This window comes from Bufo gargarizans, chromosome 9, assembly GCF_014858855.1.
Source record: "Bufo gargarizans isolate SCDJY-AF-19 chromosome 9, ASM1485885v1, whole genome shotgun sequence".
Taxonomy (NCBI): Eukaryota; Metazoa; Chordata; class Amphibia; order Anura; family Bufonidae; genus Bufo; species Bufo gargarizans.
The window spans coordinates 87,630,948-87,648,834 of record NC_058088.1 but is presented as its reverse complement, the minus strand read 5'-3'; the positions used below and the strand labels follow the sequence as shown (position 1 = coordinate 87,648,834).

General features: G+C 43.2%; 1 protein-coding gene across 2 annotated transcripts in view; it reads left to right on the top strand.

The window, feature by feature from the left end:
• Positions 1-17,887, top strand: part of GAB3 (GRB2 associated binding protein 3) — a 133,884-nt gene that overhangs the window by 67,856 nt on the left and 48,141 nt on the right. Inside the window, exons 1-2 of one of the 2 annotated variants that reach the window (XM_044268524.1) lie at positions 4,059-4,173; positions 5,744-5,921. In XM_044268524.1, coding sequence (XP_044124459.1) covers positions 5,888-5,921 — 34 coding nt within the window. In that variant the 5' untranslated portion in view covers positions 4,059-4,173; positions 5,744-5,887. Of the gene's footprint in view, positions 1-3,869; positions 4,174-5,743; positions 5,922-17,887 lie in introns of those variants that run through there. The other variant, XM_044268523.1, reaches the window with a different exon arrangement.

The following is a 17,887-nucleotide window of genomic DNA, read 5'->3' as shown; positions in this document are numbered from 1 at the left end:
ATTTGGGTGGACCAGCCCATCATGCAATATGTATGGGTGCCTCACAACTATCATCCCAATGACTGGGAGAAGGTTCAACATGTTGGATTTCAACATTTCCAAACCTTTTGCTGTTGGGGGATAAGCCACCCTTTCCCATTCATAACATGTGCATGCTCAGTGAGCTAGCATATGTATAGGGGTATTGGATAGATAGCTGTTGGTGAATGAGCGTTCGACTAACAGTCATCTTGTGTGTACGACCAACTTTACATGTTCAATGTAGCCTTAAGGACCCTTTAAAACGGGGTGAGGAGAAGTCGATTGTCAGGAAGGAAGTGTTTACACAGGCAGATAATCGGGAACAAGCATACATTCCCGATAATCAGCCTGAACATTGGGCCGTGTAAGTCCACCTTTAGAAACATATAACTAATATCCATGGACAGCTAAACTGTCTAGAATAGGAGAATTAGAATTACCATGTTTTGGCCTTGCCAGTTTTGACCATGCTAAACTGTTGACAGCACTAGGTAGGGTCTGGGTAAAGCAGGGCAAACATATCTTTTGTGGACCTTTTTTCATCAAGAGTAGTGAGAACATGAAGTTTTATTCTGCCAAATTCTGCTCTCTCAAGTGCATAGGATTCAGAAAATCACTAGGAAGTGCTCTCTGCATTGAGCTGCTCCACATTAGTGATGAGCGGCAGGGGTCATATTCGAATTTGCGATATTTCGCGAATATTCGTTTTATTCTACGATATTTTTACTTGAAAAATCGGCAACGTAATGACTGTGTAAATATGCAAATTTTTTTATGTTTTTTTATTGCGAATTTTTCAACTTACAACTATTAGACAAAGATTATAGCACTATATTAGCTAAATTGCTCTAAATTCATGTTTTTTTTCCAAATATTCGCTATATTGCTATAACTTTGATTTTTCGAATATTCGTAATATTCTAAAACAAGAATCTATAGCAATATAGCGAATATTCAAAAAAAAGAATATAGAGCAATTTAGCTAATATAGTGCTATAAACTTTTTTTTTATAGTTGTAATTTTTTTTCCAATCTGAACTTCAGATGAGAAAAAAATTACAACTGTTAGACAAAGAAGATTATAGCACTATATTAGCCAAATTGCTGTATATTAGTTTTTTTCTGAATATTCGCTATATTGCTATATATTCTTGTTTTCGAATATTATGAATATTCGAAAAAACGTTATAGCAAGTTATAGCAATATAGCGATTATAAAAAAAAAAAATATAGAGCAATTTAGCTAATATAGTGCTATAATCTTTGTCTAATAGTTGTAAGTTGAAAAATCGCAAACAACACTACTCCTAAAGTCAAATATACTGCAACCTTCCCATTGGCCCACAAGCTAGAAGAAGGGAGGGATCATGTGTACTGATTTAAAAAAATAATAATATTCGAAATTACAACTATATATCACTATATTCTAAATATTCGCAAATTTTCAAAGTACCTATATTCGCGATAAAAATTAGAAATTTGAATATTCGTGATCAACACTACTCCACATCCCCTCCCCTCTGCTCTGAGTGGCAGCTGTCGTAGTCTCCTGGTTGAATGCTACAGCTGTCACTCAGAGGAGAGCAAACTCTCGGTACAGCACTGTTAACTGTGTTGACACTGAATATTTTTCATATCTTTATAATTACTAATACAACTTATATGATGCTGAGTTATGAGTAACGCATGTAAATAACTTCATGTATGACATGATAACCCACATACTGTAACAACTTTTAAAATAGTACAGTATTCATGATATGGGCAGTGTAAATATAAGATTTTTTTTACACACACTATCTATATGAACAGAATGTAAAACCTCCGACTTGTCCGTGTTACGTGAATCAGAAAACTAAATAGGGTTGTAGTTTTTGGAAATAAATTAGACTCCTTGAAATCCAGTCAGTTAGATCCTTGCTCCCAGGGAACCTCCATTCCCTTTCTCCCTAGATGTCAGTGGAACCTATCAAAGTTGACTGGATCACTCAAGATTTCTCGAAGAAATATAATGGCTCTTGCCATACAAGTAACTGACATGACCTTGTCAGCCCTAATAGAAGATCTGATTTAGGCCATCAGTTATTACGGGCAAATGAGAGTATTGTCTTGACTATATGCCAGAACGTGCACCACCCGAATATTGCAGGGAAACTATTACTTCAATTACTGATTAATGGTCTTATGTGACTATTCACTCACATCCTGAAGAGGATCCAAGTGGATAAGGTGGGAGCTTGAAGGGAACCTGTCACATTGAATATTGTGTCTGAGCTGCAGGCAGTATGTTATAGAGCAGGAGGAGCTGAGCAGACTGATATATAGTTTTGTAGGAAAAGATTCAGTGTAATCTGTATTTCATTCATTTAATTTCCTGCTCATTCTGGGCTTTGAAGTCAAGGAGGAGGTCCTATCAGGGATTGACAGCTATCTCAATATGCATAGTCTTAAGGATATTTTCACATTTTCATGGCGACAGGTTCCCTTCAAAAATTGGACTTGCCTTCAGTATAATGTAGCATGTATTAGCAAGCTAGTAGTGTGACAAAGAGATGTATCTAAGTGTAATTAGACGGGTTTGCCACTCTTGGTGCCTAAAACCTTCTTTCCTCAAGAAGTAATGGATGCCTCCTTGTTTAGTTTACAGAACTGGGTATGACATGATGATTATAAACTTCTCTATATTGATCTTTCATGGTTCTGTCAACTTAAAGGGGTTGTTCCATCTTGACCTTTCATGGCCGAGATGGGAATGACTGCAGGAAATAGCCAAGCAGCCTGTGCCCTGCTGTTTCCGCAACTCCCATAGCAGTGAATGTTTCAATAACTTGTACATTATTGACATGATACAAGAAAAAACACTGGGCCTGCTTGTCCTAAATAACCTCATTGTAAAAATCCTAAGATGTACGGTGTGAACATAGGTGGTTCTTGAATGTCCATGTCTTCAGAGCACAAGCTGCATGATGCTATACAGATTGTGTAATTGGCGGCATGTCTGTTCTCGCCGAGAGGGTCTGTTTTCATGTTTGCCATTTTATCAGGTGTTACGTTTCAGCCGAAGTGCTTGTGGTCTTTGTTAATTTACCTGGTTACTTATTAATTTCCACTTCCTTTTTTTTCACATAATATTTCTGGGAATTCATTTTTTTGTTCCTCTTATTTAGTCTTGGTTTACGGATAGATTTCTATTTTGGTCTTTTACTGTCATGATGCGTTTCAATGTCATTTATTTTTATACTTTGCTCTGGTTACCAGCCTCTAAACAAGCTTCTCTTGTAAATATGTTTCCAATTGTCCAGTAATTGTGTTTGTGTAAACTTGCTTCGGTTTCTGGTTTAGATCAGCCAGTGTAAAAATATTAGTCCAAGATCTTAGACCTAGATGCTTCCTAAAGCTACTGTCTTTCTTCTGTGATAGTACCAATATATATGTCTGTATGGAGAGTGGATTCTAGGTAACCCTTTAATATACGTCTAAGGCCTCATGCACACAAACGTATTTTCATTCCGCGGACCACAAAATACATACGGTCGTGTGCATAAGGCCTAAGCCAGTGTTTCTCAACTCCAGTCCTCAGGGCCCATTTGCCAATCATGATTAAGTCATCTATTGGGGGTCTAATTCCCACCACCCAATTGAACTCTGGCTCTGACTACAGCAACTTCTGAAACTAGCGAGTCGGACTCCCACTGATCTGATATTGATGACCTATCCTAACGACAGGTCATCAATAGTAAACTCCCAGAAAACCCTTTAAGAAATTCTAAGACAAACACGTGTGAATGACTCAATTATTTTGACTGAGCTACAATTTAGTTAAAGGCTAACTTTCTTGCTCTCTTCAGGTGTGGCGAAAACGGTGGTTTGTACTACGACGAGGGAGAATGAGTGGAAACCCCGATGTGTTAGAATATTACAAGAACAACCACTCCAAAAAGCCCATCAGGATAATAGACCTGAATGAATGTGAGGTGCAGAAATACATTGGAGTTAACCTCATAAAGAAGGAGTTCCAGAACAGCTTTGTGTTCATCGTGAAAACTGCTTTCCGTACATTCTACCTTGTGGCTAGGACAGAGGAGGAAATGCAGAGCTGGATGCATAATATCAGCAAGATTTGTAACTTCGGACAGCTGGAAGATGGCACAGGTGAGGCTGAGACGATGACCTTGAAGTCCTTCAAAGCATGATGCTTTCAAGTTACATATTGTCATAAATAAATAATTTTAATTGAATTTAAACAGTTTTTCACAGAAAGTCATGGGAGTCAGGACTTAAGTGTTTACAGCCTGGATGCAGGTTAGACCATCAATGTTGATTGGTAGACTTTTGTGTATGCCATGCATCTTTCAGTGTTTACATAGGCACAGAGGCTCGTCTGTGCATCTGGTATTGTGCCATCGTATGAAATTGTATAGGTGCATTTAGACGCACCAATTATCGGGAACAACCTCTCCTGCAAACAGTCATTCCCGACAGTCTGCCTATCTGAATAAGCAGCTCGTTCATCGGGTGATCCTATCGCTTGTGCAGACACCACCGGTCATGGTTTCTGGGCAGCAGATTGTGTGGTCTAAACAGTGATCTACTGCTCAGAAGCCATGATTCTGTATGAGAACGAGGGATGCTCATACAGTGAAGGAGATCCTTGTATATAAACTGAATGAGCAGCCAGCTGTCGGGAAGGAATGTTTCCTTCACGACAATCAGACGCTGCATCGCCCTATGTAAACCCATTTTAAGAATGTACTTATGATTAGATATGGAGTCTAAAGGCATAGCATGGGATCAGGACTACTCAGAATACAAGATAAGTCAGGAACAGGCAGTTCAAAAGGGTTGACCCAACAGTGATGTTCCGCCTGGGAACATGTCGCCGCTGACACAAGTCATTAGTTGCAGAGGGCATGTGACCCATCTGAGTGGAAGTTGACAGGCAGGGAACTCCAGTCAAGACAGCCTGGGGACCACAGAACTGAAAAGGAGTGGAAGGGAGCAGGTAAGTATAGATCTCTTCATGGGTGTGGCTGGGTGTCAATTGGTGGAGTTATATTTTGCGATAGTTTATCCTAGCGTGTGATGAGGTTTAGCACTTATGCACTTGGCTGTATATGCTCTGTGTAGTATGGAACCAAACTATGGCACCCATAGAAGTCCATTTAGCCATACTGTACCCCCCCCCCCTCCCAAATACCTCTTATTTCGTACAGAGGTTTGGAGGTAAAAAAATTGCACCATGCATTAGATCAGGGGTGCACAACACTTTTTGCTGTGCGGGCTGCATTGTCACATTGTTCTATTTTTATTTCTCTATTATATTTTTTCAAAAAATATTTATGACATTTATTTTGTGGCACATAATACGAGGTGATAATAGCGGCTATTTAGGTTGGTGTGGGAGTTTTTATTTTTTTACTCATTTTACATTTATTTTTGGCATATAATTTCCCCCCCAAGATGCAATTAAAAGACCTCTGCCATTTTTTTTTTTGTATTTTGCATGCTTTCCACTGTAACTGGGGCAACCTGTGGGGACATTGTACACAGGCAGAAAGTCTGCTGGGACCCTGCAGCTCGCTATGCCGCCGATACACCCAGAGATCACATGATTGCCAGGTCCAATCGAGGAGGAGGCTCAATTGCTTCTTCTATTTACTGCATTGCTCTCATTTTGGAGAAGGCAGAAGCAGTAATAAATCAATTTTGTCTTCTCCGCTAGGATCCAACCTGATTCTGCTAGATTGCAGGAGCTTTAATTCGGCGACATATGGCGCTGGGGAATACAGCTGACCGCAAAGGCAGATGATCAGCTGTGTTTCTGTCCAGGAGGACAGGGGCCGCAAACTGTGGCCCTGTGGGCCGCATGCAAGCCATGGGTTGTGCACCCCGACATTTGGGTAAGTTGACACTGAGTTTTTACTGTGCAGAATCCGCTTTAGGATTCTGTGCGTTTTTTGGATGTGTTTTATTTTAACTGACGTGGTTTTGGTGCATTTTTCACCCTGCCCATTTTCAATGGGAATGCTGGATGTGGAATCCACATCAAGAATGGATATCTCACTTTTTTTCTGAGGTGCTTTTTTTTTTAAATGCAAGTGGAAAACAGCTCAATATGAATTTACATAAGGATTCCAAATTGAAATCAATGGTGAAGATCTGCAAGAATCCACACCAACACAAATTCCTTGTGAACATGATCTTAAAGGGAGTCTGTCAGCACATTTACCCCTTTTTAACAGTTCTTTTGTGGACTTGTAAAACTGCCAAAAACGAACTTTGATGCATATGTACATGAGGGCTCGCAAGTGCCCAGGGGCGGCGTCCACCGCGTTGATGCCCAGGAAGCTCTGCCTCTTCAGGTCTTATCCCCGCCCAGCCTCTTCCTCTGCCCGTCCATCTGTTTTCTCTCCCCCTCAGAGAGATCCCGCGCCTGCGCGCTGACTTCCTTGTCTGGGGCATGCACACTGCGATGCCCATTGCTGGCACGGCATCGCAGTAGCTTATGCGCATGCGCCGGCTAACGGATTATACAGATAAATTTACCTCTCTTGGCTCTCTGTGTCTGCAATGACAGCTGCTTGCTCGGCTTTCCTCCTCTTCTCCTGCACCGATGGACCGCCTTCTTTCTGCAGCATAAGCTACCGCGATGCCGTACCAGCAATGGGCATCGCAGTGCGCATGCCCCAGCCAAGGAAGTCAGCGCGCAGGCGCGGGATCTCGCTGAGGGGGAGAGAAAACAGATGGGCGGGCAGAGGAAGAGGCTGGGCGGGGATAAGAGCCGAAGAGGCAGAGCTGCCTGGGCACCAACACGGTGGCCGCCGCCCCTGGGCACTTGCGAGCCCTCATCTACATATGCATCAAAGTTCATTTTTGGCAGTTTTACAAGTCCACAAAAGCATATAAAGGTACCGTTTTAATCATCTGTGTTGCGGCTACAGCGCTATGGGAACTGTTAAAAAGACTCCCTTTAACGGCAGCACTCGGTGCAGACTATGCTGTGTGCATGATGTCTGAGGAGCACACTGAGCTCTTCATGAGAACCAGCCTATCTTATCAAGTACGGTACATTTTGTCAGCCATTTTCCACCAACTGCTTATGAGTCATAGTCAAAAAGTCAGCACAAGTGCATCTCTTTGCATTGAAAAACACAAGAAGATAGTCCTCGGAGTTGTACTGGAGAAGTACTTCAATGTCTTGTCTCATTATTGGTAATTAGTCCTAATCCTGGAAGAGCATGCTTTCTCTGCCAGATACATCCAGCTCTCATGTCCACAGCTCATCATCATTGATTGGTCATCATTCCGCACAATGTACTAGAATAACAAATTACTACAGTTTACAACCTTCTTATCCTAATGAGACCATTCGCACCAGTTCTTACTGTACCAGATGTATTTCTAGTGGTAAAACTTGTTTCACATGTGACCTCATTGGAATGCTTGTTAATAATCCACTTTTTGTAGAGTCGGGTGCTCCTGTGCTTTCACTAGAGAAGATTGTAAAGACAGACCAGTTTAACCACAAAAATTCTCAGCCCTGGAGGACCCTTTGTACATAATGTGGTGGTTTCAATAGATTTTACAATTCTTTGTGAGATGTTGAAAAGTGTTTTAGCTGTAGGAAGAATTAGATAGTCCCTCATAAAAATCCAAAGGGTACAGTCACACAGTGAAAAAAACATTTTTAAAAACGGATAAATTGTACGTTTTTTATGGCCATTGTGCATCCATTTTCTGGCTGGCTATCCGTTTTTAACATCTGTTTTGCAACAAATGAATTTCATAGGCTGTTTTTTAACATCCCAACCCCTGCAGTACCCTCAGTATACATAATGCTCCCCATATTCCCCATATGGATCATATGGCCCCTATAGTACCCTATTGACATCCAGTGTCCCCATTAGTGCCTCCCAGTACAAGTTATGTCCCCTTAATGCCTCCCATTTTACTGGTTCCAACAAAAAACAAAAAAACTTACCTCATCCACTTGCCAACACTGGAACACAAGCTTGCAGGCTGCAGGACCTGAAGTTCCCAGTGAGATCATGTGAGAGCAGGTCCTGCTTCCTCCAGTGCAGAGTAAGTGTTCAACCGTGTTCAAGTGGATGAGGTGAGTATTATATTTTTTATTTTAACCCATGAGAGGCCCTTTCTTTTACATAGTGTACCTGTTTTTAAAAGCCTTTAGACAGCTGCACCCTTGTCTAAAAGGGCATTAAAAACGCCCACCATTAATCGCATGAATTACCCTATAGTCTTCTTTGGGACCCTGACCTGAATATGGATAATATGGAAGAATACTTACAAACATGCAACTTTCCACATATGCTCTGGCAGATTTAGACTTCTGTACTGATCACTAAATATTGTGTTTGTGAGCACTTTGTTGGTACATATGAGCAGCTAATGTGGATGAATAAAGACATTTAGGACACACCCAGGAAGAGGTGAGCCACTGACTATATATTGCTATTGCAAGGATTAAGTTGTGTTTTCATCATCATTGAACCTATACAACATTAAAGTAACTCTCCAGGTTCCCCCTGACTAAAGGCTTCTTTACACTAACCGAGGAGGGGTCAATTATTATTAAGGAGCATTCCTAGGAACACTCATTCCCAATAATTGTGCTATGTAAAGGTGCCACCAGTCATTGATGTGAGAACCAAAATCATTGTTTCTGGACAGCAGATTGTGCGGTGTAAAAAGGGGCCAGCTGCCCAGAAACAACAAATCTATATGGAAACAAGGGATCGCAGTAGTGAATGCATACAGCAGAGTTGGTCGCTTTCACCTCATTCACAATCAGGTAATTTTAGGGAATAATTCATTCGCTCCCAATAATTGCCCGGTTAGATGGCCCGTGTAGAGGGGTCCTAAAGGGGTTGTCCACTTTTTATCGAGTAATGGTCTATCCTCAGAAGGGGTCCAAAGTCAATGGGAGCAGTGCTGCAGGGACCAGATCCGTCCATTGCAAAGTACAGGGGCAGATTGGACATAGCCCTTACAGGGAAATTTACCAGTGGGCCCAGGAGGCCACCCAAGCCCTTCTCTCTGCTGCTGGCCGGGTACATAATGAGCTCTCACGGATAATTAAAGCCTTAAGAATCAGGTACTCGTGTACCTGGACAGCGATCGCACATGCCCTCCTGAATTCAACCGTGACCCACATCTCACCTCCTATGCCCCCTGCTCCATATCATAATCAGAGACTGGATAAGGACAGAATATGGCATCTATTGATGGCCACCACAGAGGGACTGCTTTTGGGGCAATAGATTATGCTGCACTGTGGTATATGGTTCTGATGGGACGTTATTTTGTGATATGGTATTGTTGACCTTGCCTACTTGTGTCTTGTTAACTTTTAAAATTCCCAGTCCACACCTGGCAAAGTAGATGGAGCTGTCTGCTTCAGGCACCGGAGCTATTGCAAAAAAGCTGATCGGAGGGGGTGCGTGGTGTTGGACCCCCTCCAATCAACTAGTGATGGCTTATCCTGAGGAAAGACAATTAGTTAATAAAAGGCCAACCTCTTTAAGGCGCCTTGGTCAGTCTTTGTGTGACCAGTACTTTGTAATCCTGATACCCTTGCTCTCCAAGTACTGACTTGCTGGTGAGCTTGCTGTAGGTAGGTAGGTGTTTATACACAGCAGCCAATCTGTAGAAGCAGAGCAGCAGCCAAAACCAACAGTGAGTCAGGAGGTGTGTCTTAGACTACTTCAGACTCCTACAGATGGTGTAGCTAAGGCTGCTTTCACACTAGCGTTCGGGTGTCCGCTCGTGAGCTCCGTTTGAAGGGGCTCACGAGCGGACCCGAACGCAGCCGTCCAGCCCTGATGCAGTCTGAATGGAGCGGATCCGCTCAGACTGCATCAGTCTGGCGGCGTTCAGCCTCCGCTCGCTCGCCTCCGCACGGACAGGCGGACAGCTGAACGCTGCTTGCAGCGTTCGGGTGTCCGCCTGGCCGTGCGGAGGCGTGCGGATTCGTCCAGACTTACAATGTAAGTCAATGGGGACGGATCCGTTTGAAGATGCCACAATGTGGCTCAATCTTCAAGCGGATCCGTCCCCCATTGACTTTACATTGAAAGTCTGGACGGATCCGTCCCAGGCTATTTTCACACTTAGCTGTTCTATGCTAAAATAATGCAGACGGATCCGTTCTGAACGGAGCCTCCGTCTGCATTATTATGAGCGGATCCGTTCAGAACGGATCCGCCCGAACGCTAGTGTGAAAGTAGCCTTAGGCTGAGTTCACACGAGCGTGATTTCCGCGCGGGTGCAATGCAGTAGGTGAACGCATTGCACCTGCACTGAATCCTGACCCATTCATTTCAATGGGGCTGTGCACATGAGCATTTTTTTTCATGCATCACTTCTGCAATGCTTTAAAATCGCAGCATGTTCTATATTCTGCGTTTTTCACGCAGCCCTGGCTCCATAGAAGTGAATGGGGCTGCGTTAATAACGCATTGCATCTGCAAGCAAGTGCGGATGCAATGCGTTTTTCACTGATGGTTGCTAGGAGATGTTGTTTGTAAACCTTCAGTTTTTTATCACGCGCATGAAAAAAGAATCAAAACGCATTGCACCCGCGCGGAAAAAACTGAACAACTAAACGCAATCGCAGCCAAAACTGACTGAACTTGCTTGCAAAATGGTGCGAGTTTAACTGAACGCACCCTGAACGCATCCGGACCAAATCTGTCACGCTCGTGTGAACTCAGCCTTAGGCTGTAGTCACAAATCACAGCTCTGCCCTAATGGAATTGAGCTAAAGATCAGCCAAGCAGCAAACACTGAGAAAAATAAATAGCAAATAAGTATTTCATATAGGTACTGACTTATTTTTTTAAAAGTACATGACTAGACAGTTGCATTAAGTGCTCATGCTTAGTGTTTTTTGTAATATATTGCAATAGGTTAAATGTGCATGTCTAATGTGCAAATCATGTGTCAGCTCTGTGCGTTAGTATTTGCATTCCACTTGTATTGTCCATGCCATTTCTATTCTGCATGTGAGGCTGCACTAGACGATTAGGTCTTGCTGGGAAAAAAGAAACCTTTTCCCTTCATTCTCTAGTTAGAAAATACTTATACATAATTTATTCAGCCAGCTGCTGCAATATAACATTAATGCCCACTGATACTATTACCAGACTCGGAGAAGAGAGTGCTGGGGCTGTTTTGCACCCAAGGGAGATCTGATGAGACTGAAGGTTAGATAAAGGGTAGTGAGCACTCACTATAAGATGTGGGTAATTAGACTGTAAATAATGGAAGGGGATGTAGACTGGGAAGTTTGGGCTAAAAGGAAATATTTTATGTGCATAACGACTAGTGAAACAATAGCAGAAGCAGAAATGTGCTGTGTGGTTTGTCTTGAATGTCCTCACATCATCTCTGCTGCAGCTTTGTGATTAATAAGATACGTTCGTGCTTCCTACTACAGTTTTGTGGAGCACACACAGATTTGTGTGTTAAGAGCCATTTAACCAGAATGGTCATTAGGTTATGGCTGCTAGTGATGAGTGAAGAGGAATTCTGTCAGAAGGTTAGGAAAACTTAGATTTGCAACTAATCCGAATTTTCTTGCGCTTCATGGTAACAAATCAATTTTTCCTAAAATGGCGGCTGCATGTGTTACAAAGTGAAAGTAAGAAGCCCGGGAACGTCAGATCACCCATAATGCTGTGCAGCCAGCCAGTCCGCAGATAGCCATCCCCTGTTATGTCACAGCCCTATAAAACCCTCAGCCTGCGCAGTCCTCACCATTGTCCTGTGAGCTGAGCATAGGGAGAGACGTGGCAAGCGCTCATGTGCTAGGGACAGTGTTACTGAAAATGATTGATTAATAGAAGAATATTGGAGAGGGAGATTGCAGGTAGACTGCAGGGAGACTACAGGGAGAGTGCAGGGAGAGTGCAGGGAGACTTACGCTGCATCAGTTTTATTTATTCCTACATTTATTTATTCCTACATTTACTTATTCCTATAGCAGCCGTAAATAAGATATGTAATTACATTTCAATAATATGGAAGCTTTTATTATTACACTGCCAGTGTGCCAACCAATACCATCCAATCTGCTCCCCTGGGCGGCAGATGGGGGGGGCAGGTCTTAATGATGACCATCCTCGCCTTTTGCTGGCTTTACTTCTTCCAAATCATCCTTCTCGGTCTCCATGTCCTAGAAAAGTCAGCAAGATGCAGAGAGAGGAGGAGCTGGATGTTCCAGATAACATATTCTCATTGATATTAGATGATGGGGGAAAAGGAGGAAAAGCAGATGGCAGAAGAGCGATGGGTTGGAGAAGTGGGTATGCCAGTGCTGATTAATATTCTGTGTTTCCTGTCAATTAACCTGCAGTAGATTGACAGCAAGAACAGCAGTAATTCACATATTGTCCCCCCACCTAACCAGCCAAACCCCATACCAGGAACAGTTCCTGTTTAAAGGTGCAGCGTGGCCATTAACAATGAAGAAGGGCTATACAGTGTGGTGTTCATTATTACATGAAAGGCAGCTGCAGGCTAATTGGCCACACAGTTCTTCATGGCCGCAACCCACCCGCAGCACGGCCGCTCTGTGTGGCCATATCCTAAGGCAGAGTGGCCAGGGTATACCTCATTTGAAGCGATTTATGACAAATTAATTCGTAAATGATTGAATTTCTTGGATAACTTTGGCAAAGTTGCTGAATTGATTTTTTTTAAACTTTGCTTATCTCTAATAGCCACATGGACAGTTTTCCTCATGCAGCTTTGGAAATGAAAATAAGGAATGGATCCTTGTAGGCTACGGCCTCATTGCCGGCCTGACCACTCCTCCTACAACTGTAAGGTGCGCACACGCACTCCCTCTAGCTCTTAAAAGGCTAGAGCACCCGTGCCCTAATCTTCTGCAGCCAATGCCTGATAGTCCTGGGGTACTTAAGGTCACAGGGTAAGGAGCCTGAGCAAGAGGTTCCCTGCTAAGGTGTACTGACCTGTTGTCTGGCCGTTTACTGTTCTCTGAACTGGGACCATTTACAGTATTGCTCGTATTCCGCCGTGAACCTCAGCCTGTCCCTGACTATGATTCTAACTGACTCCTCTTCATTTGTTTTTCACATAAGACTGGTCCATTCAAGGCCTCATGCACATGACCCTTCCGTTTTTTGCGGTCCGCAAATTGCGGATACACAAAACACGGAAGCCGCCAGTCTGCCTTCCACAATTTGCGGAACAGACAGCCCATTGTAGAAATGCCTATTCTTGTCTGTAAAACTGGCAAAAATAGGACATGTTATATTTTTTTGCGGGGCCACGGAACAGAGCAACGGATGCGGACAGCACACGGAGTGCTGTCCCCATCTTTTGCGGCCCCATTGAATTGAACGGGTCCGCACCCGAGTCGTGTGCATGAGGCCAAGTCAGTGGGTCAGTGAAAAAAAACTGAACCACACTGAAGGACTGTCCTTTTTTCACTGATGTTTGCTGAGAAATGCTGAGTGATATTTTTAGTTTTTTTTTTCACGCACTTGAAAAAACGTATAAAAAAAAAAAAAAACTCATGACAATCGCCCAGAAAAATGCAAAAACTGAAACTTAACTGAGGGAAAACGATCAGCTTTTCACTGACAAGACTTAAACGAGTTCATATCGCTCTTCTTAAAGAGGAGGAGAAGGAAATGTATTTTTAAATGGAAGCCATTCAAATATATGGACAGGCTGAGCCTGCCAGAAAGAGAGATGTGAGTTAGGCCCCCTACCCCCCCCCCCCCCCCCATAACATTCAGGACCTAATGCATTAAAACAAGCCCCTTTTTTTTAAAGAAATTAACCATTTTCCAATGGATTCTGTAGACTAACTCTGCCCTGATAAAGCTTTATAGAAAACCCATTCTTCTACGTACACAATACAGCTGCCGGTATTCATTGCCAGATAGTTGGGGTACGACCAGACGGCATGGTGTGCCATTTGGGACACAACCGTGGTGAGATCAATGACTGTGTGGCCAAACCGGCAGCACAGGGCAATAATTTAACTAATGATACCGCACTGTCTATCTAGTCTGTATTGTTAATAGCTGTGTGGTCCCTGTAATACAGCGCAGCCATTAACAATGCAGACCAACTAAACTGTGCGGTATCATTAGTTCAATTAGGGCCCGGTGCAGTTCTTGATCGCAGCACAGCCACGTCCTGAATGCCACATGACTGCGCTATGTGGTCATACCCCAAGTAGGGCAAAAGCTGGCAAATTTCCAAGGTCCACTTCGAGCTACAATACATAAGAATTAGAAAAAAATTAAAGTGCGTGTCCCATAAAATAAGAGCTATTGCCAGGAAACTGTTGCAGTATATGCCACCCAATCAGCTCTATGGCTGACCATGCAATGCAATGAAGGCTGGGGATACCATCAGAGCAGCTATTCTGGCTCATAGAGGGGGTCCTTAAGCAGGGACATGTCCTAAATAGAGTATATGGACAGGGGGTTATTTTCGTGGGTCTGCTACTGTACGTTTGACATGCATTATATGACACTGTTACTAGCGAGGCCATTCCCACAGGATACATTCTGCAGAATTTCTGTATAATTGATTATGATGGCTCATTTGTCTCAGAGTGCAAACCTTACATCAACGTATCTGAAATTAAAGGGATGAGTCTTTGCATTCAGCCCTTATGTATGGGGTTGATAAATGAGACCTCGGAGTTACGTTGAGGATTCTTAAGAATATCTTTCGACACGTTTCTGTGTGCAGTAACTGAAGACATGACATATTGTGGTGAGAAGAGGAGAGTTTAGCATCCAGTCTGCAGGGAGTGTAGCAAGCCGGCTCTTTGTAAGTAACTGCTGGGAGAATATTGTGAGGACATCTGTAGCGAGACACTTCCTGACAGGACACAACTGTTCCTGCCATGTGGTCCATCTGGTGTAAAAACACTGCAAGAAACGGATTGTTGTGCTCACATTGTGTATTCGTACTGCAGTTCTTCACGCTCCATGTTTATCGTACACAGACCTGTATATATTTTATAGTGAAGGTACACAGCGCGTGATTAATTTGGCCTGTGACCCTGTATATCACATAGATAAGGCAAATGACTTGAGGAGCCAAACCAAATATAATATAAGATCTATCAGCTGAATATGCTGCCCAGCGCAAGGTCCATTCTTGTGTTAGCCAAACAAGGCACAAAAATAGGTTGTGTCTTTTGACTAATAGAAGCCATTGAAGAATACAGTACAATCATTGGTTAAGAGTCTGCTGTATTTATACGGTGAATGTGCCCACTCCACTCTGCGGTGAGTGATAGGCAGGGGTGTAGCTATAGGGGAAGCGGTTGCTTTGGGGGCCTGAACCTTAGAAGGGGCCCACCCAGGAGGAGGACTAAAAGATTTTATTGTCAGGACCCCCTCAACAGTATTATACAATGACATGTGAGTGTGTGTGTGTGTGTGTGTGTGTGTGTGTGTATATATATATATATATATATATATATATATATATATATATACTTTACAAATAACGAGGCAGCACTTCCAGCTTTCGGTGACGGGGTGAAGACCCCAAAACTTTAATCCCAGCAACATTTCGGCCTACTCAATGAGGCCTTTATCAAGCTACACAACAGTGCTTACAACTGGGTATATATACCCACAAATCAATACATACTCAGTGCAATTAGTGAATACACATGTTATCAATCGGGTCACATGACCTCCAACTACATCATCACATGACACTCTGTGTCTAGTACATATTCGTATTACATCCATATTAAAAAATACAAAAGTTATAAAACACATTATCAGTGGTCTTACATCAGTATTATGAAATATACATTCCAGTTCATATATACATTACAGTCTGATATACAAAATTCGTGTCCCTTGAGTGCGAAGTCCAAAGTATAAGTGAGGTGCAGGCGTGCTCAGTGCATTGATGATTGATGTTATCTGCATGGTACTTTATTGTCGAGTTACACGATGGTGGCTATGAATGCCAAGGGACTTGCCACAAACCTGGATGCTAGTCGGCATATGAATGGCACACCACGGTCCGGTGCATGCAGATGGGAGGGCTTTGTCCCATTGTAGCTGCACTGTTTTATCTCGCAGTGTGAGGGATGGCTGGGGTGTCGACTGGCGCCGCCTCTCGGCCTCCCCTACACACTGAAGAGAACAATTATGTATTTTATGCACTGTGTGCCTGTCCGGATGCCCCCGCTATCAGCCGCATTGGGATATTTATCCCTTGTTACCATGGTCACTAACACACCCCCCGATGCGGCGCGACTGCGGTCGTGTCACATGGTCTTGCCCTCCTCCCTCCGCGCCTGCGCTTGCGATGCGCTCCATTGGGTGACGGTGCGTTCCATGGAGTGTGCGTATTTGCGTAGCGGCGTCGGGAGGTAGGTGAGAGACGTCTGGCCCGACGCATGCGCGTTGCATGGGGAGAGACGCCAGCGCTGGCTGACTCGGCGGGTCCATGGGCGGTCAGCTCCACTGTTTTTAACTTTTGATATGATGCAGCTGCATCATGAATAAGGAATTTTAACCCTTGATGCACTGAGCACGCCTGCACCTCGCTTATACTTTGGACTTCGCACTCAAGGGACACTAATTTTGTATATCAGACTATAATCTATATATGAACTGGAATGTATATTTCATAATACTGATGTAAGACCACTGATAATGTGTTTTATAACTTTTGTATTTTTTAATATGGATGTAATACGAATATGTACTAGACACAGAGTGTCATGTGATGATGTAGTTGGAGGTCATGTGACCCGATTGATAACATGTGTAGTCACTAATTGCACTGAGTATGCATTGATTTGTGGGTATATATACCCAGTTGTAAGCACTGTTGTGTAGCTTGATAAAGGCCTCATTGAGTAGGCCGAAACGTTGTTGGGATTAAAGTTTTGGGGTCTTCACCCTGTCACCGAAAGCTGGAAGTGCTGCCTCGTTATTTGTAAAGTATATATCGTGGAGGAGAAGCCGACCTCTGTGAGGAGTTGCACCCAGTGCATATGGTCTGACTGTGCTGCTGTGTGTATGTGTGTATATATATATATATATATATAGGAAACGGACAGAGAAGCTTCCGGGCGTCGTCTGAGAAAGTAATCTTAACTAGTCACCAGAGTGGGGGTTGCAAAGGATTTGCTAGGGGAAGGAGGGGGCCCCATTCAGAATTTGCTGTGGGGCCTAGTCATTTTGAGTCATGCCACTGTTAATAGGCTACTGTGTATAACACACAACTGTATACCACACAGCAGCCCTTCAGTCACCAAAGTGAGGGGCCAAGTGAGGCAGTAGGATCACTCCTATTAGCCAAACAGCTCAAAATATGCACAAGTGGAATATAAAAAAAGGAAAACCTGGAAAACTTAATCCAATTGAGCTTAGATTGACAAAGTATAAACTGCTAGTGGTGAATGGTCAATGATCACACAACCATTAGTAATACATTATCTCCCCTTGCTGCCACTCTGGCATGATAACAGTCATACAGATGCTGGATATCCTCCTGTGGTATGTCATTCCAAGCTATTTCACCTTGGATCTGTAGTTCAGCCACGAAGAGCTGTAGTTATACTACGAAGAGCATGTTGTGTAGCTCTCCAGACCTCCTGCGAACTGACGTGGCCATCATTAGTACCAAGGTAGAACCTGTATTAGCACTGAACACTACATTGAGTATGTAGGAGACCTAGAGAGCGCCTACTGCCATACTGTGTATTGATGAGACCAACACCAGGTGTTATGGTTTAGGGCTACCATGGCCATTCCCATGTGATATTCGTAGAGGAAACATTGACCAGCCTTCGATATGTACAGGACGTTATTGAACC